This window comes from Mustela erminea, chromosome 16, assembly GCF_009829155.1.
Source record: "Mustela erminea isolate mMusErm1 chromosome 16, mMusErm1.Pri, whole genome shotgun sequence".
NCBI lineage: Eukaryota > Metazoa > Chordata > Mammalia > Carnivora > Mustelidae > Mustela > Mustela erminea.
Window position 1 is genome coordinate 76,361,417 of NC_045629.1, and position 23,417 is coordinate 76,384,833.

The 23,417-nt window shown below is 50.8% G+C and overlaps 1 protein-coding gene across 1 annotated transcript in view; it reads left to right on the plus strand.

Annotated features, from left to right (window-relative positions):
• The window catches only part of TG (thyroglobulin), a 235,825-nt gene that overhangs the window by 28,674 nt on the left and 183,734 nt on the right, over positions 1-23,417 (plus strand). Inside the window, exons 15-21 of the mRNA XM_032316132.1 lie at positions 516-618; positions 1,614-1,814; positions 5,844-6,056; positions 7,594-7,748; positions 10,152-10,308; positions 11,756-11,980; positions 18,935-19,084. Coding sequence (XP_032172023.1) covers positions 516-618; positions 1,614-1,814; positions 5,844-6,056; positions 7,594-7,748; positions 10,152-10,308; positions 11,756-11,980; positions 18,935-19,084 — 1,204 coding nt within the window. The remainder of the gene's footprint in view (positions 1-515; positions 619-1,613; positions 1,815-5,843; positions 6,057-7,593; positions 7,749-10,151; positions 10,309-11,755; positions 11,981-18,934; positions 19,085-23,417) is intronic.

Below are 23,417 nucleotides of genomic sequence, written 5' to 3' on the forward strand. Positions count from 1 at the left end.
CCTTGCTCAGTGTTCCCCAGCTGGTCCCAGGACAGTCTGGGAGAGAAGGGCCCAGCCAGATACAGTCTGGGTAGCTGCCTTCTACTGATTTCTTCATTCTCTCTTACAGATGTTGCAGACTTCTTTTCTCCTAGGGGTGCTTGTGGAAAATCACTTCTGGCACTGGGCTGGGGAGCTAGGAGCAGGATAGTGGCTGGGCTTTGGGGCCGGACAGGTTTAGACCCAGCCTAGCTCTGCCATTCTCTGCCTATGGGGTGTTGCTCTGACCCTTCACATCTCTGAGGCTCAGCTTTTCCCACCCTAAAAGAAGAGAACTGTGGGCCTGGCCTCATGGGATTATTGTAACCATCAATTCCAAGAACGTACATCAAGGGTCTGTAGCCCATGGCGTCTGCCTCTCTTTTTGGAGAAACCATCACCGTAGTTTTGAAAGGAACATTCTGGATGTCTGCCTGCTGACCTGTGGACTGCAGTAGCATCTTCCCTGGGGTGACATGCCCTTGGCTTTGTCTCAGACAGGAGAGTTTGCCAGGCTGCAGGAGTTGGAGGCCGGCCGCTGGTGTGTGGACCCAGCCTCAGGGGTGGTCATGCCTCCCAGCAGGAACAACAGCGCCCCATGTGAGTGGTTGCCTCTCCTCTTGCCCCTGCCCGCCGTGAGCACTGGCTCCCCGTTCCATGGCTCTGGAAGCTTCTCCCCTCGCTAAGCCTCCGGTTCCTCTCTGTGAAAGAGGCACAGTGGATTCTTTGGCAGGGAGGAACCAAGAAGTGCAGACCAGCAGGGTCCCCGATGCAGTGGCTCTGGGGCTTTCTGGGGGCACTGGCTGTGTGTCGCAGATGCCACACCGGCCCCTGCCTGCTCCCTCAGCCTCCAGCCTGGCCCTGCCGTCTGCTCTCCATGGTAAAGTCAAGATGATGTCCCCAAAGTGCAAAGGGGCTGATGTCCCTTCTCTGCCTCCCCGGGGTCCTCAGGGCCCAAGCGCCACACCGTGACTCATCGGCCCTGGGGTGGGGGGCAGCGTGTGGATCTTACACCTCCCTCTGCTTCTCTCCTTTGCTGCATTTTCTGCTCTAAGGACTGGGTGTTATAAACTGTAGTCAGACTTTTCAAGAAAGAGGATGCTCTCTTCCCCCTGGGTCTTCACGTGCTCTGGTTCAGCCACCTGCCCTTGTGCCCTCCCCGGCTAATTCCTACTCAGACCATGCATCAGTCCTTCCGGACTGGCCTCCCTTCCAGGGCGGACGGCAGTGATTTCAGCGGGCTCCCGGACGACGCTGCACATTGTCCCCCTCCCCTTTTCACTCTGCGCTGTAATTCCCTCCCCTACTTGTTCAATCTCCTGAAAGATGCCACGTTCTGTGACAGCAGTATGTGTGCGTGTGTGTGCGTGCACATGTGTGTGTACGGGCACGTGTGTGTGTATGTGTGTATGTGTGTGTGTGTGTGTAGGGGGAGTACGACCTGACCAAGGCCCAGTCTTTGCCCTATCCCAGGCTAGCCCCAGAGCGAGAAGACAGCCCCAGACCCTGGAGGGCCCAGCAGGTGGCTGGCGGCAGGTGGCGGTGGGTGGCAGCCATGGGGGTCAGGGGCCCACTGAGCTTGTCTTTGTGTCCAGGCCCGAGCCTCTGTGAAGTACTCCCGAGTGGGGTCCCATCCAGGGGAGCCAGCTCAGGCCCTGCCCCAGCCTGCAGGGCAGGGGACGGAGGATTCTCCCCCGTGCAGTGTGACCCGGCCCAAGGCATCTGCTGGTGTGTCCTGGACGGCGGAGAGGAGGTGCCTGGGACCCGTGTGGCCGGGAGCCAGCCGGCCTGTGAGAGTAAGCTGTGACCCTGGGAGATGCTCGCTGGGCTGCGGGGAGCGGGGGGCTGGCGGGGGGGAGCTGCTGCTCATCTCTTCCTTCTCGCAAGCTGGGGAGGACTCCCAGGCGCCAGGGGAGTCGGGGCGGGGGGGGCGATGGCGAGGGGCTGGGGGATGCGGAGGCAGTGGATTCTCATGATGCCAAAACTTGTGTCTACTTCCTAAGAGTGCTCAGCCCTGCAGCTGAAGTCCAGGAGGGTCTGGGCAGGGATCCCCAGAGCTGGTATCTCAGAACTGGGGTGCTAGTCTGCTGGGGTTCAGGGTCTTGGTTTCCCCATCCTCGAGTGGGGAAGGGGGCCTGATGCAGGATCTCAGTGAGGATGGGGCCATCCTAGCCGGGAGGCTTCAGAAATCTGTGGAGGTGTTGATTTATTTCTAGTTTTAGTTCAAAAAAATTGTTTTGGTATCAAATACTAAAATATCTATCAGATAAATATATAATATTAAAACACATGATTATAGATTAAAATATATTTACTTGGTTTTCAGTGACTTACCTTTTATTTTTTCCTGTATACTCAAGTCACAGGATATTATAGTCATTTTAAAATGTATGTGAGCAAGTAGGTTAGACTCTGTGTGAATTCCGTTTCAGGACGGTAAAGGAAGATGCTGCAAAATATTTATTGCAAATTGGGGCACTGAGTCTGGTGGGATTGAGAAATACGGCGCTATGATTCTGATTTCATTGCAGCTGCCTTTCTTTTGCTGTCCTTATTGGTTTATTGCTTTATTTTTAAAATTTTGTCGTCTGTCTACAACGTTCTGAATGGCGGAGACGTTTTGCTAGGCCTAGAGGGCTGTATATATAAAAAGAATTGCTGTGGATTCGTGAGTGTGTATTTATATTTGGAAGGAGGCAGGGGGAGGCTGCCGAAGCAGGGTGGAGGGAAGAGCTGCCCCCTCTCTCTGCAGGGCTCCTTCCCTTTTGTCTCTCCCCGTCCTGTGGTGTGCCCACGCCTTTCCCCACACGCCTGTCCTCCCGAGCTCTGGCGTGCTCTTCTGTCCAGGGCTGGACAAGGCAGGACCCTGTCACGCTCATCTCTGGGGCCGGGAGCAGCTGTCACCAAGCAGGAAACATAGGAGGTGCCCGATGGGTATTTATGGGCGGAACTCCCTGTCCTGTGTCCCACAGAGGTGCGGTGTCAGCCTTGGTCAGGGTGGAAACAGTCAGCACCCAGCTTCCTCGTCATCTAAGAGTGGCTCTCACTGTCTGGGACCGAGGACATAGACGGATGTGTCTCCCCCAGGAACAGGGCTGGGAGCACAGGTCCTGTAAGGTTTGGGAAGACCCCATGTGACGTGGCCTTGCCAGGTTCCAGACAGTGGCTCATGTGTACAGGAGATTGACCCGCTGAAAGTGCTTTTCACATCTCGTAGTTCAGTTTTGTCCCCTCAACAGTGCTGATGAATAGAACGGTCCCATCTCCCCATGTTATGGAGGACAAAACTGGGGCTCACAGACGTTCATTAGGCTGTCCAGTCTCAGAGCCAGCAAGCAGGACAGCCAGCACGGACCACGAGGCTCCTCCTCCTGATGTGTCTGCAGAGTGTGGCGGAGAAAAGCAGATGTGGGGAGCAGGCTGACTTGAATGCCAACTCTTACACTCCCTTGCTGGGTGACCTTGGGCTGGTCTTTTAACCTCTCTGGACCTCAGTTTCCCAGTCTGAGGGATTCCCAGCACTGTAGCAATTTCTTGAGTCATTGTTAGGATTCATTCAAATAGTCTTTATCAACTCCTCAGCCTGGTGGCTCAGAGCACAGCCTCGGGGGCCATGCCTGGTCCTCTCCTGGCAGCCGCAGGACTTAGAGCGGAAAGGCTCATCTCCCCGTGCTTCGCCGTCCTCACCTGTGGCCGGAGGGTGACGATAGTCCTCCCCCACGGAGTTGCTTTGAAGATGAAATGGGTTCAGGGGAGGCACTCAGGACAGCCCCCGCACACAGTTACTGAGCTGCGTGTCCCTGGGCAGGTCACTTAGCTCCTCTGAGCCTCCATTTTCCCCTGCCTGAGCCCAGAACAGAGCAGGGCCCTTGGAGATATTTATTATAACTGCCAGTGTGGAGGGCTCCGAAGAGGAGATACGGGGCCCGGGGAGCACAGAGGAAGGACAGCGGTGAGGGGCAGGGGATGTGCATTCCCATCTCGGAACAGCACCAGGTAAGGGGAAGCCCTTTTCTCCCGGGGTAGCGTTTAGATTCAGAGGACCCGTGCCCAGGTGCTCTGTCCCTCCAAATCCTCAACATTCGGTTTCTTCCTCTGTAAGGGGAGGGTGATAACACCAGGGCTGCCAACTTCATGGGCTTATTTTGAGTAAGGGGCAGGGAAATACTGATCATGACAGAGTTTCACAAACTCGAAAATTCGTGGCTAACGATCACATATGGCGACGGGCAGCTTAGCCTGGTGGGGCACCAAATGCCCCTTCTTTGTTCTGAAAGGGTTAATTCATGTCCTAAAATTTCCATCGCAGGCAGTAAAGTAGTTTCTTGCTGTTATCCATAATAATGACTAATGTTAATGACCATTTATTATGTGCCGGTAACTCCTCTGAGCTCTTTATGGGCCTTAATTCATTTCGATTCCCACCATCCTTAAGAAGTAGCATCATTGCTTATTGTCGCCATTTTTACAGAGGAGGAAGCTGAAACACAGAGATGTTAATTAACATGCTCAAGGTGCTCAGCCAGAAAGCGATTGAGCTGGGATTCAAATCCCTGTTGGCTGGCCCCTGAGCCCACAGGCTGACTCTCCCCGTCCCCACAGACGCGTGGCACTTGGTGAGAACCAACTCAGCAAGCCCACGGCTGATTACTGCAAAACCTCCACCCGACGCCAGTGTGGGTATTAAAGAGAGGCCCCTGTACCCTGGAGGTCAGAATGGGTCATCCTCCATCTTTGAGGCCCCCCGAGGACCCTCGAGTCACATGTGGATTACAGCTGTGAAGACCAGACCCATGTAGGCGGCAAGGCTGTGCCCGAGAGTCAGATAATTAACTAAAACTCTGGTCATGTATGAAATTGGTCACTGAGAGTGTGTGTTATTTCATTTACTTGTTCGCCCACTGATGTAACATATATCCCCAGAGCTTATGTTCTGGGGGGAACAGAGGAGAAGCACCCTCTTTCCTGCCCTGGCTCCCTGCGGCGGGGAGGCCGGTGTGCAGGTGATAAGTTTTGGATGATTGGCCCCGTGGAGGTCCACCCAGGAGGCCTGAGAGCTCCCTACGTGCACCTGGGAGAGCCATGGAAGGACTTAGAAAGCAGGGGATGTTGAGCTCACGATGCAGGGTCATAAAGGGAGTCCTCGAGGCAGCTGCGCAGGTGAAGGGAAGGCCTCGGGGTGCGCAAGCAGGCTGTGTTCAGGGAGCGACAGCCCTGCGGAGGCAGAGGGGCTGGAGGGGATGAGAGAAGAGAGGGTCAGGTCCGTAGGCCCTCGGGGCAATTGAGAGCCTGTGTCCAGCTTCACGGGAGCATCTCCACTGGTGGGCGGGCTTGGATGGGATGGAGCCAGGTGTGGAAGCTTCTGGAGGTAGTATTTTGGGAACAGGTGGCTAACACCTAAACGAAGGGAGCGCAGCGGGGACGGAAGGGGTGGTCTGCAGCCCTCCCTGGCTCTGGGGAAAGCGGATGGGACCATCTGGGGGCTGCTGCGTGTTTTGCTTGGGACAGCTGGGGGTTGGGGTGCATGTTGAGCTCGGGACACTGACGCAGGAGCAGACCTGGCCACTAGTGAGGAGGTCTGGTGCGCTGCCTTCGACGTGGAGACAACCAGGTGGCAAATGGACTGACAGGTGGAAAGGAGCTTGGAGGATCCAAGCTGGAGAGGAAGACCTGGGTGTGGTTCCCGCTCAGGAGTCTGTCCAAGCGGAGAGGATGCGCTCGCTCAAAAAGAGGGCGGAGAGAGGGCACGGAGCGGGCCGGGGAATGGGAGAAGTCAGAGCCCCCTTGTGCGGCTAGCGCCCACCGGGGCCCCTCTTTCCTTCCAGGCCCCCAGTGCCCGCTGCCGTTCAGCACGCCGGCTGTGGCCGGCGGAGTGATCCTGTGTGAGCGAGCCTCGGGCGCAGGAGGAGCCCCCGTCCAGCGGTGCCGGCTGCTGTGCCGCCGGGGCTATCGGAGCGCCTTCCTGCCGGGGCCACTGGTCTGTAACCTTGAGGAGCAGCGCTGGGTGTCCCAGCCGCCCCAGCCCCACGCCTGCCAGCGTGAGTGTCCACCCAGCACCCAGCTTTCTCTTGGGGCTCAGGGTGGAGCACCTGCATTTTCCCCGCCCTAGTGTAGCATTTCCATGGTAAGCCAGGTGGCATCAGGAGGGGGAGAGAGGGCCCCACGAAGCATGTTCTAGAAGGAGCAGATGTGCCTCACAGACTCCTAGGGTTAAGCTTTATTTGGGGCTTCTCTGGAACAATCTGCTCCTCTTGGAAGAACTGCCAGCATCTCGGGCTCTCCTGGGACGTCGTGGATACAGGACTGTAAGTAGGAAGTAGGTGTTCTGATGGCCATATTGGTTCCTGTGGTGTCGACAAGCTCAGAGCTGTTTGTCTGGGCTCTGAGAGCAGCGCTGACTCACCAACCTCTCCCTCTCCTGAGTCCGTCCGGGGCTCCATGGCTAATGCCTGGTAGAGCTCTGGGGCCTTGACCCTCTTGGTGGGTATCAGTTCTGATGGCTGTGGGGCTGGGCCCTTGGAATATCAGCAGAGGTCTTCTCTCCTGCTCCCCCAGCGAGCCTGTTTGTGCGCCCACATGGCTGTGAGGCCTTAGTGGGCTCTGACTGCATCCGCCTTGGCTGAGGCTGGCCATGATTACTCATAGTCTAGCCGGGCTGGGGAGGGTTCTGGGACCCGCACGGGGTCCCCCCAGGGCACTGGGAGGAGTGTCTGAGACAGATGCCCAGATCCTGGGGCTGTCACAAGCCTCTGGGTGGTTGTCAGAAGACAGCAGCAAAGCTGCTTGGGATCAAAAAAGAAAAAAGAAAAAAAAAAACAAATATGCTATCCAGAAGAGCATCTGGGTGGCTCAGATGGTTAAACATCTGACTTTTGATTCTAGCTCAGGTCCTGAGCTCAGGGTGGTGGGATCAAGCCCTGCATTGGACTTTGCACTGGGCATAGCATCTACTTAAGATTCTCCCTCTCCCTGCTAAAAAAAAAATGTCCAGAAAAAGGTCAGTATGATTTGGACAAATCAGTGGTCTATCTCCCTGATGGTGACAAAGTGGCCTAAGCTGAAATTAAGACCAGGCTAATCAATACTGGATGTAGAGTAAGGCATTTGGGAGAAGAGAGGAGTGGGTCCTGAGCCCTTAATGTTGTATGCAGGGCCATTGTGTATGACTGTATAGGTTGTGCACTGAACAATCTTAGAGTATGCCTTTCATATAATCCATGGTGTTCCATCTTAACTGGCAAAATCCTATGTAGCAGCCCTGTTTTGAATGCAAGATAACATGGAAGACTTTCTAAGAAGAATGTCCTGCCTGGAGCCCCAAAATGTAGAGCAGTGTGCTTTAGAAGCTGAGGCAGGACTGAGCACGCCATGAGGATGCTAAATAATTTCAGAGCCATCATGCTAGGAAGTGCTTAGACTCTGAGGACGATAGTGCAAGGTGGTAGTGCTTGTGTGTTCTAAGCTAGATGAAGAAGGGTGATTTCACCGAAAAAAAAAAAAAAAAAAACCAAAGAAAAGAAAGGCATCCCACAGGTGTGTTGCCTATGTCTGCTGACCTCCGGGGCTTGTGTGCAGGGCCCCAGCTGTGGCAGACCCTCCAGACCCAAGGGCAGTTTCAGCTCCGGCTCCCGCCCGGCAAGATGTGCAGTGCTGACTACGCGGGCTTGTTGCTGGCCTTCCAGGTCTTCATCTTAGATGAGCTGGTGGCCCGTGGCTTCTGTCAGATCCAGGTATGTTCCTGACCTTCCGCACGAGTCGGGGCTTGGACTGGGCTCTGGGTCACTGTGGCAGAGGACCTCAGGGCTCAAATGAACCTAGGGTTCGCCTCTCACTCATTTTACCAATAGGCAAAGTGAGGTTCAGGACAAGAATGCCCCTTGGCCAAGGCTAATCAGAGTGGTGGGATGGAATCCATACTCATCACTGGCCATTCTTTCTGTGTAAAGACGTCAAACCACGGGTGCCTGGGTGGCTCAGTGGGTTAAGCCGCTGCCTTCGGCTCAGGTCACGATCTCAGGGTCCTGGGATCGAGTCCCGCATCGGGCTCTCTGCTCAGCAGGGAGCCTGCTTCCTTCTCTCTCTCTCTCTCTCTGCCTGCCTCTCAGTGTACTTGTAATTTCTCTCTGTCAAATAAATAAATAAAATCTTAAAAAAAAAAAAAAAAGACGTCAAACCAGGTGTGTGCTGAGTGCTCGTGAGGCACCAAGCATGGCTCGCTGTTGGCTGGATTAGCAATGCTCACGGGGACCCTATTATTACTCCCGCTTTGTGGATGAGGGGCATGATGCCTGGAGGGCTGGCATAATTGTCCAGAGCCACACAGCTGGGGATGAGGAGCCAGGCAGATGACATGGGGACAGAGCTGTGAATGCCCGTGGAGGACTGCCACTACCCGTGGAGGAAGGGCTGTAGGAGAACAGAAATGCCAGGATGCACTCCCTGAACGCCTGTGCCAGACGTGTCTTTAACAAACCTGCTAGAAGGCATTATGGACCCTCCCTGGAAGGACACTATTGCATGCCAGCAGATAGACCTAGTCCTGTGAATAATGAAATATCAGAGTTTTTAGCTATGTAATAAGCAAAGGCTTCTGTGATTTGAAGTCACAAGTATTCACAGAAGGAGTCTTTAAAAATTGCTCAATTTGGGGCATCTGGGTGGCTCAGTCAATTAAGCGTCTGACTCTTGATTTCCACTCAGGGCTTGATCTCAGGGTCTTGGGATCAAGCTTTGAGTCGGGCTCTGCACTCGGCAGGGAGTCTGCTTCAGGATTCTCTCCCTCTCCCTCTGCCCCTCTCCCTGCTCATATGCACACTCTCTCTCCCAGATAAATAAATCTTAAAAGACAAAAGTCGCTCAATTAAGTAAGTTCTTGTTTTGTTCAAACCTTGTTAACTCATAGAGAAACTCAGTTTTAACCCCATATGCTAAAAATTTTTGGAGAATATACATTTTCACAAAACCAAATACAGAGAGTCATACTTCTAAGACAAAGACAAACATAGATTGCCCCCTTTTATCCAAAGAAATGTACTTGACAACACGGGCAGTAATATGTATTAATTATTGAGCCCGGGCTCTGTTCCTGGGACTGGGCTAGAAGCTCTACATTCCTTATCTCTACTTACCACAGCACCCTGCCCAGCGAGCATCAGTAACCCCTAAGTTATAAGCCCACAAAGTAAGTAAGTTGCCCAGGATTTCACAGAGCTAAGTCCAGGTCCTTTTAGACTCTTTCATTACACCAGGTTTGTTCCTTCCTTCCTTCCTTCCTTCTTTCTCCCATTTAACAAATGTTTGTGTGCCTGTTACAGGCTAGGGAACGGTTTCAGGCACTGAGGACTAACAAGGGCAAAACAAAGCCAGGCACTAGTTAAAGCGGTCAGGACAGACTTTCTTCAGTAATATACTAATGCTGTAGGGAAAAGGAATCCAACTCGATTGGGACTCAACTTTGATTTGTGCCTGGACCCTCGTGATCCTCAGAGGGAAGAGAGGGTCAGGGGTGCCTTGCCCCCTGGGGTTGGGTGGAAGGAAGTGACGTAAGGCGCATTCTGACACCTGGTGTGGGCTCGGCAAGTTGGCTCCTGACTCTGTTCTTTTTTTTTTTTTTTATTTTTGTTGTTGTTGTTGGGGAGGTGCCTAGGTTGCTCGGTCTGTTAAATGACTGCCTTCAGCTCAGGTTGTGATCCTGGGATTGAGTCCCGCGTCGGGCTCCCTGTTCAGCGGGGAGTCTGTTTCTCCCTCTCCCTGTCTCTCTACCCCTCCTCCCCCACTTGTGTTTGGTCTCTCTCTCTCAAATAAATAGATGAGATCTTAAAATATATATATATATATGTGTATATATATATATATGCAAATATATATTTATATATATTATACATATATGTATTATTATTATTTTTTTTTTGAGAGAGAGAGAGAGAGAGAGAGAGAAAGTGAGGAGGGCCAGAGAGGAAGAGGGACTCTTAAACAGGTTCCATGCCCAGCACAGAGCCCAACTTGGGGCTCTATCTCATGACCCCAAGATCATGACCTGAGCCAAAATCAAGAGTCAGTTGTTCAACCAACTGAGCTACCCAGACGCCCCAGGGACTCTGTGTTCTGGAACTTAGGGATCTTTCTCCACATAGGCAAAGACTTTTGGGACCCCTGTGTCCATTTCTGTCTGCGACGGCTCCACGGTGCAGGTGGAGTGTCTGACTGGGGAACGTTTGGGAGTGAACGTCACGTGGAAGCTGCCGCTGAAGGATGTCCCACCGGCTTCTCTTCCTGATTTGCATGACATTGGTAGGTTTGGTGACACTATGTGGCCTCAACATTATACAACTTCTCGGAAGCTGTTTCTCCATCTGTCCTATGGAGACAGTAGAGCCTATAATGCCTTCCCGGGAGGTGTTAATGAGCGAATTATGCCCTGGCCCTTGGAGGCCCCAATTATTAAAAAGTATATAAGAATCAGCGTCCTGCTAGTGGCTTACTAGAGTTAATAATATCTCCCGATTGCACTTCCGTGGATAGTTTCTAATTCTTCCCTCGATTTGCTGGGCTCAGAGAAGGAGACGGTTGTGAAGAAGAGGAGAGTGGGGGGGGGGTCTGAACTGGTTTATAATTGATGCTCTGCACACTTGCAATTATAACACATCTCAGACCACTTATGCTCTTTAAACCCATCATGACACTGTGTCAAGTGGGGCCGGTGTGTGGATGACCTGAGAGAGTGGAAGGATCCGAGAAGGAGGCGCAGAGAGGACCGTGCGATGGTGCCGTGAGCCAGTGTAGATATAGTCCGTATTGTGACCGGGGGTGGGCAGCCCCCTTTGCTCTCCTACCACCCAGCGGCCAGACACCCAGGGTCAGTCCTGGCTGCAGCTTGACTTCTGTTCGACGATGGGGAGCTTCTGGAAAATGCTGCCAGAGTGTGACCCCGGGGGAGAGACTGAGTGTCTCTCATTGTGCAGTCCTTGTGGCAATAGTATCCCTCAAACAGTGTTAGGAATCAAGGGTCCTTTTCTGCTGCTGGAAAGAGCTTGGAAGATTCAGGTGTGTTTGAAGATGCAAAAGGAGGAGATGTTTATTTCTGGCGTCCATGCTGACGACTGTGGTTTCAGGCCTTCGGCTGGCTTTCAGTAGCCTGCTGTAGCATGGTGCTGATTGTGTGTGGGAATCCATCCCAACTCCGGATGTGACACTCGTCTGCTTTTTCCTAGGAAATACTTATGGATCAGCAGCTGGATGCCTTTTCAGTGTTTAACCACTGAGGTAGATGGCTGTGTTCCCTCCTGGAGGCTAGGCCTTCTCTTTGAGTGGTCCCATCATACACATTTGCTCTTAGAATCTTCACTGATTACAAGAGAGGCATTGTCAGCCCCATTTAGCAGATGGGGAGAGAAAGGTTAAGAGATCATGGTTTGCCAAAGGTTGGAAGAGTTGTGTACCCATATAGAGCACCTGACATTACTGACTGAAGATAGGATATCTTGTACTGATAGGTCTCATGTTGGTGCCACAGAAATGATAGGATCCAGAGACCTGGGTTAAAATCCTAGTTGCATCACTGCCTCCTGTGTAACCTTGGGCCAATCTGTCCCCTTATATAGGCCTCTGTAAATTGAGTAACCAGGCAATGCTTACATCTCATTTCTATGTGGACATTCTGGATGGCTCTGCCCCTTGGTCTCCCCTGGCCCTTGCAGAGAACAGTGGTGACATTCCTGCCTCATCCCGTGTCTTGCAGAGGAGGCCTTAGTCGGCAAGGATCTCATTGGACGCTTCACAGATCTGATCGAGAGCGGAGGGTTCCAGCTTCATCTGGATTCCAAGACTTTCCCAGCAGACACCTCCATCTACTTCCTTCAAGGAGACCACTTTGGCACCTCTCCCAGGACATGGTTTGGCTGCTTGGAAGGATTCCGCCAAGTCTTGGCTACCAGCAATGCCACTCAGGACCCACTGGGGTGTGGTAGGTCCACTCCCTCCCCTGGGACTGCTGTTTTCAGACATGTGAGGCTGTGAAAAAGGCCATCAGAGCCTTGGAGATAGATCACTCTGTATGTACAGAGTGGGGAATCACTCATTTAATTGTCTGGCTAAAGCCTTTCAGTCATCCACTCTGCGTAGGTATGTGGTCATCACCCCATCAGGTAGTGGCCGAAACTAGAGACACAGGTGACATGACCGAAGTGATTGTTCTTCTTGCTAGGCTTGGGCCTTGGGGTCTGGGCCATGTTGTCTTTGTGGAGAAAGCTGATGTCCATCCTGTGTGCCTGCTGACATTTCTTAGTCTGGTTATGGCAATGTGGTCCTCATCACCATGTCCAAATGGCCATTGATCAAACTAGGACTTCACCCCTCATGGGAGGCGATTCCTGGAAAAAGTTAACAGGGGTTGCCCTTCCTTGCCCTTCCCCTATGTATCTTTGAAGTGTTTGTTTGTTTGTTTTTTGTTTTGTTTTCCAAGAATGCAGCTGCAAGTTTATTGAAAGGCAGCTGCATGAGTCTCTTTGGCTGCCATCACGAGTCAACACAAACTCTGGCCCTAAGATAATCCATATTTATCATCATCCAGCTCTATAGGTTTGAATTCCTGGTCTGGTCTTATGGAGCCAAAAACCATGGTGTCAGCAGGGCTGTGTTCCTACCAGAGGGGATCTGTTTCCTTGACTTTTCTGGGGTCTACACATTGCCCATATGTCTTGGCTCATGGCTTCCTTCCTTCATCTTTGAAGCTGCAGTGCTGTAGCTCTCTGGACACTGCCATGGTCACAGCTCCTTCAGACTCTGTCTTTCTCTTCTCATGACCCTGATGGTCACACATAGCTGGGCAATCCAGGACACTGTCCCTATTTTTGGGTCAACTGGTTGGACCAGTTTCCCCTTGCTGTGTAACCTACTGTGTTTGTGGCTCCTGAGGACCAGGATGTGGCCGTCTTTTCTGCCTCCTACTTCCAAGGGCTCGTGATGAGAAGCCTTCCTCCCCTGTGGCATGAGACAGAGGAGCATTGTTGCTGAGCTGCAGAAAGGGAAGATGTTATTCAGTTATTTATTTTCCATTATTTATATTGGTTGTAACACAAGAACTACACAGCCTCTCCTCCTGTGAAATGGGCCAAGTTCTAAACTCCACATTGGATTTAAGATGCAGCTGACTTTTACCACAGAAACTCAGAGATGCACCCACTGCCCCCACTGCCCATTAATATCTACAGAATATTTTTCAGTTTACAATGCACTTTCAGAACTATTTACCACTCATGACGGGCCCTGGTGGCACATCATGCCCCCATTTAACAGATGAAGAGTTTGAAGCTCAGATGAAATGAGCTAAAGCATGTGTCGTGTCCAGAGCAGGGCTGACTCAAAGGAGGGACTCAACTTCATAAAACCAATCATCTGTGGGTGTGTAACCCAAGGTCTTCTGGGACCAGAGCTCATCCCCTTTCTATCCCATAGAGATGCCCAAACGAAGAGGATAAGAAGTAGGTGGAGTGGAAGGTGTCACCTGCCAGGGTGGGTGAAACAGGGTCAGAGTGATGGAGGCATTCAGAACCCCCACCATTGTGTTCTTACACTTACCAGGAAGAGCCCTGGATTCCACTGCTGTGTGTGTGTGTGTGTGTGTGTGTGTGTGTGTGTGTGTGTGTGTGTTGGGGAAGAGTGTGTTGCGGGAGTGTATTTGGAGGAGCAGCAGCAAGAATCTGCTTTTGTAGTCACCCCAGGTAGTGTTGGGAAGGGAGTCCAAGAACCCCACTTGCGTGCACTCCTGGGAACACGGTGCCCAGAGGAGGAGGATCAGGAGTTGGAGACAGATGCTAGGCAGGGGCCAAGTGAGAGACCCCTTACTGGCTCTGCCTTTGCACCCCCCTCCACCATGACCCTGCTCCTGCATATAAAATCAAGCCCTGGTTCAGAAATCTGAACCGGAGTTTCCTTCTAGGGAACTCCTTTGTTGATTAGATTATTTCATGTCTATCAAGATGGGTAGCGCAGCTCAGCAGGAAAGACAGAGCAGGCAGGAGAGGCTGAGCTAGGAGCACAGCAGTCTTGTCTGAAGGATGGTAAGTGGTGGGGGCACTGGTGGGCAGAACTCAGGGTAGCAGAGTTTTAGAATGAGTGGGAACCACAGGGTGGCCTGGAAATGGGACTAAGTAAAATGTTTTGCCTGGGCTACACTTGCTGCAGGACAGGACTTGGCAGTCTTGTTCCACAAAGGGCCAGAATGCAAGTATTCTGGGCTTCCTAGACAATACAGTTTTTGTCTCAGTGACCTAACTCATCCATGGTAGGGAGAAGAGCATGGCTGTGTTCTAATAAAGCTTTATTGGCCAAGCAGAAGGGGAGTTGCATTTGGCCTATGGGCTGGGATTTGCCAGTCCTAGCTCTAGATAAACCTACGTTCTGTTTTGCAGCTGCTATAGCTTTTTGCTGACTCCAAAGAATCATTGATCGTGCCATTCAGCCCTACCTTCTTATTCCAAATGTTTAGAAAGATCTAGAAAGGAGTTCACAAAAGCAGCACTGAAAGCTCTGGGTTTTCTTTGCTGTCAGTGATAATATCTACTTGTTACTGAGTTTCTAATATGTGCTGGGTCTTCCTAGCATTTCTCTGGTCTAGAGGGTCAGGTATTATCAATCTCATAGTTTGGACGAGGGAGCCAGTGGTATTAGGAAACAGCTCTTGGAAGCCAAGTGGCATCAAGTTCTGGGTCCAACACCTTCTCAGCGTGGGTTCTTGGGACATTGCTCATCCTTGCTAGGCATAATCTGAAAAATAGGGAAAATAAGACCTATTTTGTGGGGGTCGTGGTTTGCACAACATCATGTAATCAATACAAGTATATCCCTTCACACGTGGGAATGCTCCACAAATGGCCTTGTTGATTGGCCCTGCTGGGATCCAAACTCAGCTCCACTGATTCCAGATGCTCTGTCCTCTGCATCACGTGTCGCTCTTCTCAACAAAGGGGCTCTTAGTGAAACCACACCGTTGGATTCTTGTGTCTATTCTTATTGGCTCTTTGCCCCTTCCAAGGCACATCTGGAACACAGCTGTGTGGCTGCAAGCAGAGCGTTGTCCTGCGGAGACGAAGCAGGGTTTCTGTGTGTCATCTCAGGGGGGCTAAGCTGTATGATTCCCTCTGGAGGGCCATGACTCAGGGGGTTGAGTGGGAATGCCCCCTTCCCGTGACTCATGTGGGCATGGAAGCTTGTGTCCTGGGAACAGAGACCACAGGGAGGAAGGGGCTTGGTTTGCAGCTTCGATGGGGTCAGTTACGTTCACCCTCTTGCCTCAAGGCCAACCACGCAGCTTCCCTTGAGAATGACCTGTCGGCAGCTTTCATAGCAGTTCAGTCCATTAAGGAAAACCTTAGAGAGATTATCTGGATGTTCTATTTTCCATTCTAGACAATGTAAACTTTCACTCATCCACTACAAGTTCTTATAACAGAGCTAGTTCTCTGTTTTGGTTTTCCCTGAAGTCGTATGTTACATCCTGTTCCCTCCCTCCTCTTTTCTTTCCTCTTCCTCTCTTCTTCTCACCGATGCGTGTAGCCATCCATTCAAGTTTAGAAATCGTAATTATGTGTTAAACATCAGTTTGCATACTTACGCAGGCCAAGGTCATAGCTCTGCGTTTAAAGAACTCAGCCTGGGGTGTGGAAGAGGGAAATGAAAAGTCAGATAAATGTCCACGTCAAAGCCTTTGACGTCGCAATCAGGGCATTCAGGGAAGACTTGCTGGGGTGGCAGGGGCGGCTTGCAGTGTTGAAAGGCACGTTGGAATCGCTGCTCAGGCAAGAACAGACAAGAAGTGGGGTGTGTGCCTGTGTGTGTGTGCACGTGCGTGTGCATGAGTTCCCCCGTGCTGAGGGTGCTACAGTGCTGGAGGGCATTCCAGAAGAGGAGACTGGTGCAGGGCGTTGCAAAACTGTGGCTGTAGGGGGACAGTGCAGGTGGCTTATGTGGCTGGAGAGTGGGGTGTGTGGGGATATGACAGGAGATGTACCCAGAGAGCTAGGAAGGAGCCAGGACGGGAGGGGCCTGGGGCCGGCCAGGGCCAGACTGAGGGGGCTTCTGGGGGGAGGATTTCAGGGTGGAGAGTGACGGGGCCAGATGTGGGGTTGAGCAGAGCAGGTTAAGGAGTGATTTCCTCCCAGATGCTCTTCTTCCACAGAGACACGCGTGTCATTGTTTGGGGCCCATCAGGATGGGTTGGCAGGAGGGACAGCATGACCTGGAAGTTTTGTGAAGCTCTCAAACTCAAACCGGCCAAGTTGTCTCATTTTATGAGGGAGGGAACTGAGACCAAAAGGTTTTCTGACGAGTTCGTGGAGGGGGTTAATTGATGGATAAGCCCAACCTGTTGCTGTGGACGGAGGGGTTCTTCGAGAGCCCACACCTGCCAGGGGCAGGGTGAGGATATCGAGCCTCTACCTCGTGCTCACTTACACGGGGTTCCCATGGGTGCGAAGGCTTTGGCGGCACAGCACAGAGAAACGGGACACAGGTTCCTGGTGCATCGTCACGAGGCCTGCAAGTTACTGAGCTTGCGACAAAAATTAGTCCCTGTTCCCCTCTTTGACCCCTCGTCTTGTATGCTGGGTTCGCAAGCAGAACACCTCGGGCTGATGGAGAAGGCTTTGTTTTCCTTCAGCAATGAATCTGGAGACTTCCTGAAAAAACAGTCACAGTCCTGGGGTTCAAACACTTGAGATGATCAGCGAGCTGACTCATAGGAATAATGAAACCCCACTCTCTGAGGGAGGGTATTAATCGCTCAGGGCGGACCGGAAAACACAGTGCTCAGTTTCCAAGCTGTCTCTCGAGTTTCTGGTTTACTCAGATGTGCCGAGTACGTGTGCACACTACAGGTAGCGCGGGTCAGGTCAACACGAGCTCCATGCCCTACATGTCCGCACTCACTTCTTTGGCAAGGGAAGGTGGTTGAACTGGTGGATGGAGCGAAAGCTTTAGTTTGCAAGGAATGGGGCTCACATCCCACCTCTTTCACCCCAACTCCTGGTCCACCTTGACTTCAAGCTTCAGCTGTCTCCAGTCTAGGAGATGGTACCTTTCTCATAGGACCTTGAGATAACACGTTGAAACAGTCGGGCACCATGCTTGGCATAGCCTCTGATTTTACATCCTCACTGTCCTTTGCAGAAAAGCATGCTAGGGAGTCAGCACGAATGTCCCAAGGCTCTGCATTCTCTTCTGTGAAATGAGGTTAAAATCCCAACTCCCGGGTGTGTGGTGGTCATGTCCACGAAACATATGGCAGGTGCCAGGCACAGAGAAAGTGTCCTAAGAGTGGCCAAGCTTCCAGCCCCCACCTTCACTGGGGAACAGCTCACTTCTTCTGGAAGTCACTTGGCAATATCTTGGGAACACAACCCAGCACCAACAAAGAAAGCAGAAAGAACCTCCTTCTCCCACTCCTTCTCTGAGTTCTTAAATCAGTGTGGCCTAGTTCATGTTCACTTTCTGGACCCTAACTTAGAGCTCTTATAAGATAGGCGTCTCTCCACTTGGAGTTTGTAGCTTCTCAGCTCATGTCATATCAGGGGAAGCAAATTAGGAAAGACTTGGTGTCAGAGGGACAGAAAGCTCCAAGATTCTGCAGACTCACGGGTAGCACTGGGAGGTGAGGGGTGAGGCCAGTGAGGCATCTGGGGGCAAGATGCACGGAGGCTTCACTCTCAGGGTCACACTTGATATTTCTGAGTGAATTAGAAACCCAACAACCCAACAGTGAGGGCCTCCACAAATCCTGCATACTGGGTGTCTCACCTCACTGTGGTCCCAGATCTGAGCAATGCCCCTGATGACCCACCAACAGGAAAGGGCCAGATGAGTCAAAGGTGGTGGTACTGACCTGCTGAGATTGCCCAGTTTGGACAGAAGGGGCACTGAGCCTGGCTCCAAGGAAGGATTCCCTCAAGTATAAAAATAGTGATGGGTGGGGTGGTGGGTTAAATAGGTGATGGGGATTGAGGGGTGCATGTGTCGTGATGAGCCCTGGATGGTGCGTGGATTTGCTGAGTCATAATCCTGTACACCTGAGATGAATATAACACTGGGTGTTCATTAACTGGAATAAAAATAAAAACTTTAAAAAAATCATGACCATTTGCTGAGCACACATAAGGGTCTGGCATGATGATCTGTGCCTTCTGTACATCATCCTGCATTCCCATGGGATGATACTATTTATAACTTTCACGGAGGAGAAAATGGAGGCTCTAAGAAGTCCAAAGTCATTTGGGAGTAGCAGGCAGAGGGATATGAGGCAGTCTGGCCAACTCCAAAGCTTTTCCCCCTGGCTGGGCTCCACCATGGCCCTCACTTAGGGCAGTGTTCCCATGGTGGCCGAGGGATGGACCCTCCTGTTCCGCGTTGTTCTCCAACCTCGTCTCCGGCCATTCTTCCCTTTGTCTACTAAGCTCTAGCGTCATAGCTGGCTTTGTCTGGCTTTTTCCTTTCCATTCCTTAAATAATCCAAACTCATTCCTGCCTCAGGAATTTTGTCCTTGTGGTTCCCTCTGCTCGGGCTTCTCCTCGCCTAGCTCTTTGCCTGGGGCGTTCCCCATCATTCAGTGTCAAACGTCACCATTCAGAGAGCTTCATCACTAACAAGTGCTGCTCTCCTGCCTCACTTTACCCATATCTGAAGTTCTTTTCTGGTGCTTCTTATCCTACATCCTGTCAGCTCTTGGGGAGCAGGAAGCTTGTCTACCATTCCCACAGCTTAGCCTTGTTTGTGGGAACCTGGCAGGTAGCAGTTTCTCTGTGGGTACTGGTTAAGTGAATGAGCTCTTGTGCTGCTGCTGCAATTATCATACCCTGTGTGTTTCGAGGTTCCCCTACAAAGCAAGAGCCTTCTCTTTAACATCATTTCTCTGTTGATCTTTTCTAGTTAAGTGTCCTGAAGGAAGCTATTTTCAGAAGGATATTTGTATTCCCTGTCCTGTTGGATTCTACCAAGAACAGGCAGGGAGCATGGCCTGCATCTCATGTCCCCTGGGCAGAACGACCATTTCTCCTGGAGCTTTCAGCCACATGCACTGTAAGTTCTGCAGGGTTCTAGTGTGAAAGAGAAACCTTACAATGCAACGGGGACACAGCAGAGTGGCTCAACATTGGCGCTATTGAAATTTTGGGACAGAACATTCCTTTTGGGGACTGCCCCATGCATAGCAGGATGTTTATTTAGGGACATCACTGACTCTTACCTATTACATGTCAGTAGGACACCCTCCCTTCAAGTTGCAACACTCAAACATGTCTGGGGACATTGCTGAATGTCTCTTGGGTGGGGCACATAGTTGCCCATGCTGGAGAACCATTGCATAGAGAACACAGTAATCAAAGGGGCCCCACCTCTGAATGCCACACTCCTCTGCTGGGATCTAGGCCAGACATTTTATTAAATGTTATTTTATTAAATGCTACCAAACCCCCTTTTGGGTAAATATTATTAGCCCAACCTTTACAGATAAGAAGGCGAAGACTCAGAGAAGTAATTTAACCAAAGTCATTCAACTAATAGGTCACATAGCTGGTCTTTGTTTGATCTTGGCATTGTCTGATTCTGAAACTTCTGATTTTTGTAAGTCATCCTTATCAGATTAAGAAATGTAAGACATTTTCCACCCACAGTCATTACAAGTATATAGCTCATGTTCCCTTTCTGGCCCTATAAATTTCTCAGGACCAAGTGTACATGTGGCCTTCCCATAGGTCATGTGATTTCACTTGGCCTACTTACTTGAGAGTCACCTGGGTATTGCTGGGTTTTTCCTACCAAGGACCCACAGCCTGCCTCATTGTGAGCATCTTTCCATGTTTGCCTAAAATTATGCTAACATGAAGCAAACCATCAAAGATTTAAATCTGAATAGATTTTAGAATTTTAAAATAATTCACCCAAAGAGATCAAGTCATCTTCTCTCCTTAGTTCCCTGACCAGAAATAAAGATTTTATTAATTTATTGAGAGCGAGAGAGAGAAAACATGACCAGGGGGCGTGGCAGCCAAGGAGTCCCTCAGAGTCACGAGCCGACTCTGCACCTAGCCGGATGGCAGGGCTCGATCCCAGGATCCTGAGATCATAACCTGAGCTGAAGTCAGACACTTAACCTACTAAACCACCCAGGCACCCCCCAGAGGAATATTTTCTTAAAAAGGGATCAATGCAATGTACGGATCCTTGTTTATGAGGTGGCAGTGGGTGGGTGCTGTAGAAATGGCAGGGACGAGAGGAGGATCCTGAGGCTTTGCACCAGCCAGACCCAGGTTGTTCCCCCCTCCTTCCTGCTGGCACCGTGACTGAGGCCTCCCTTGTTCCTTCTCTGAGTGTCAGATTCCTTATCTGTTAGATGGGGCCCAGGATACCTCCCTCATAAGATGGTTATGAAGCATGTCTTAGTCAGTTCGGGCTGCTACATACAAATTACCCTAGATTAGGTGGCTTCAACAACAAATGTTTATTTCTCATGGTCTGGGAGGCAGGAAGTCTGAGATCAGGGCACTGGTATGGTCAGGGTCTTGGTGAGGACCCTCCTCCTGGTTATAACCTCACATGGCCTTTCCTTGGTGTATACACAGAGTGAGGGATCTCCTGTGTCTTTCTCTTTTCATAAGGCCACTGATCCCATCACAGGGACCCCACCCCTATGACCTCTTCTAAACCTAAGCACCAAGAGTCTTACCTCCAAATACCATCACATTGAGGGGTAAGGCTTCAACATCTGAATTTGGCGGGACATAAACCTTTAGTCCACAACAAAGTGCGGCCCATTAAGATATTCAAGGTGAGCCGTAAGAATCATCACCATCCTGCTTTGGGGGTGAGCTTTGATTGCATCTCTGTGCAGAAGCGGAGGGCTCTCGTATCATCCCCATTCTCCTGGGTGTCTTCCTTGAGTAACAGAATAGATTTCGGTGGGGGAGTCTCCAGGGTCAACGGTAGAGTCTACTCTCTGGGTATGTTTGTATCTAAGAACATCTCCATGACTCATTAATATCACCATTCTGCCTGTGGTCTTGTCTGATCCGTGTTCTTAGATGGAATCATATGAAAGAGAAGCACAAGGGAGGAGGGTCTGCCAAGTTTTAAGAAATGTCAAGTGATTACAGTATTTCCTTGGTTTCTTTCTTGGTGTTAGGCTAGCTCTTAGAACCTCAATTCCTCTATATTACTGTTCTCACCCACAAATACTTTCCTCCTCTGTTTCCTAACTGTGCAAGTCTACCAGATGATTTTGGAGGTTCTGTTGATAACCGAGTAGCTCTTTGTTTATTTGTTGGTTTATTGATGCTTTAATTCGTATATGACATGCATGGCATGCAAAACATCCTATTTAAAAAGTAGCCTTTTTAGTCTCTCCCCACAAAGTTGTAATTGATCATCAGTTAGTCATATGACTAATAGTCTTAAAATACAGAAAACTAGATGTTCGCAAGTCCTGGACTGCACGAAAGAACATTTTCCACCTACTTGCCAGCCCTGGAGAACCAAGTCAAGGTATTCTCTTTTGATATCATTTGTCAAAAATGTACCAAGCACCTTTTTTTTTTTTTTTAAGATTTTATTTATTTATCAGAGAGAGAGAGGGGGAGTGAGTGAGCACAGGCAGACAGAGGCAGAGGGAGAAGCAGGCTCCCCGCTGAGAAAGGGCCTGATGTGGGACTCGATCCCAGGACGCTGGGATCATGACCTGAGCCGAAGGCAGCTGCTTAACCAACTGAGCTACCCAGGCATCCCCCAAGCACCTTTTTTAATATTAAATTTTTATTGAATACATGAAACAAGTAGAGATAACTTCCCTGTCCTCAGGGAGTTGAGAGTCTGGTAGGAAAAGAAGACATGTGAGGATGCAGATGGATGTGTATAATTACTAATATAATGGAGATGGTTGTTTTATGCTACTGTAGCAACGGACACCAGGTCTGGAAGGACCAGTGGGGACTAACCATGGAGCAGGTGGAGAAGAGAGACTTCGGGGCAGAGGAAATAGCTTAAACACAGGAATAGAGTTATTTATCCATTGATTCAGCTAGTATTTATTGATTGGGTCTTTTTTTGGGGGGCGAGGAGTGTTTCTGGACCCAATTCCAATGTGTGTGTGTGGGGGGGGGGTCCCCACACGAACCATAAGCAATTTGGACTCTCAGAGATAGTACCAGACCCCACAGATTGAGGACTCAGTCCCATAAGAATGACCCCACTGCCCCCATCCTGTGCCTAGTGGAAAGCCCAGGCTACTACCTGTGTTTCTGATGGACGAGCTACAGGCTGGGAGCTCCACCGACCCCCTCCCACTCAGGCATCGCTCATAAGTCCAGGTTCTTATGTGTATTTCCAATCAACTGGCTCTGAAGCCAAGGTTCCCACTGCCTCCTCCTCGGGTATGATTAATTTGCCAGAACAGTTCACAGAACTCACAGAAATGCTTTACTCAGTAGACTGCCAGTTTATGATAACGGGGTAGATCTCAGGAACAGGCAGGTAAGACAGGCACAGGGCGTGGCATGGGGAAGAGGCCTGGAGGGTCCACGCCTCTCAGGCACATTGCTCTCCGCACATCTCTGCGTGTTCACCCACCCGGAAGCTCTCAGAACCCCATCTTCTGAGTTTTTAGGGATGTGTCATTACAAAGAAAGCTTGATTGACTCACTGGCCATTGGTGATCAGAGGTCAGGGTTAGAGACGTCAAGTTTCAATGCTGTGGTCACATGTGTGTTTGTCTTGGCAACCGCATCCTTAAGAGCAGTCCCAAAGTGACCTCTATAATGTGACAAAAGATACCTTTATGGCTTTCACCACTTAGGAAATGACAGGAGCTTTCAGGGACTGGGTGCCAGAAATGAAAGCAAGCCCAAATATTTCTTATTATAAATCACAGTCTCACAATGGGGGAGCTTGTGTTATGGCAGACACTGAGCGAGACCCTGGGATCCTATAGGGAGCAAAACCAGATCGAGTTCCTGCCAGCTTGGAGCTTCTCTGGGAAGTGAGGAGGGCAGCTGTCAATCCGTTCATTCACAGGGACAATCGGAAAGAAAAGCCGTGCTGTGGCAATGAGCAGGGGTACGGAAGGATAGGAGGATGTAATGGCCAGACGTGGGGGTCCCGGGGCCTCCCTGAGGAAGCAGGGATTGCATCAGACGAAGGAGAGCTCCGGGCGCTGAGTGCCCTGTGGACTGTGGAAGCACAGGGTGCGTGTGTATAGTTAGATGAGCGCAGCCAGACCTCGGGGTTTAGTGCACCCCCCTGCCCAGCGGGCCTGGACATCGTCTTTTGACCAAAGGCTGGGAACACTGATGAATCTGAAGCAGGGGAGAGTCTGGGTGAGACCCGTGACTTGCAATCTGATGTCAACAACGGGAACCTGGGA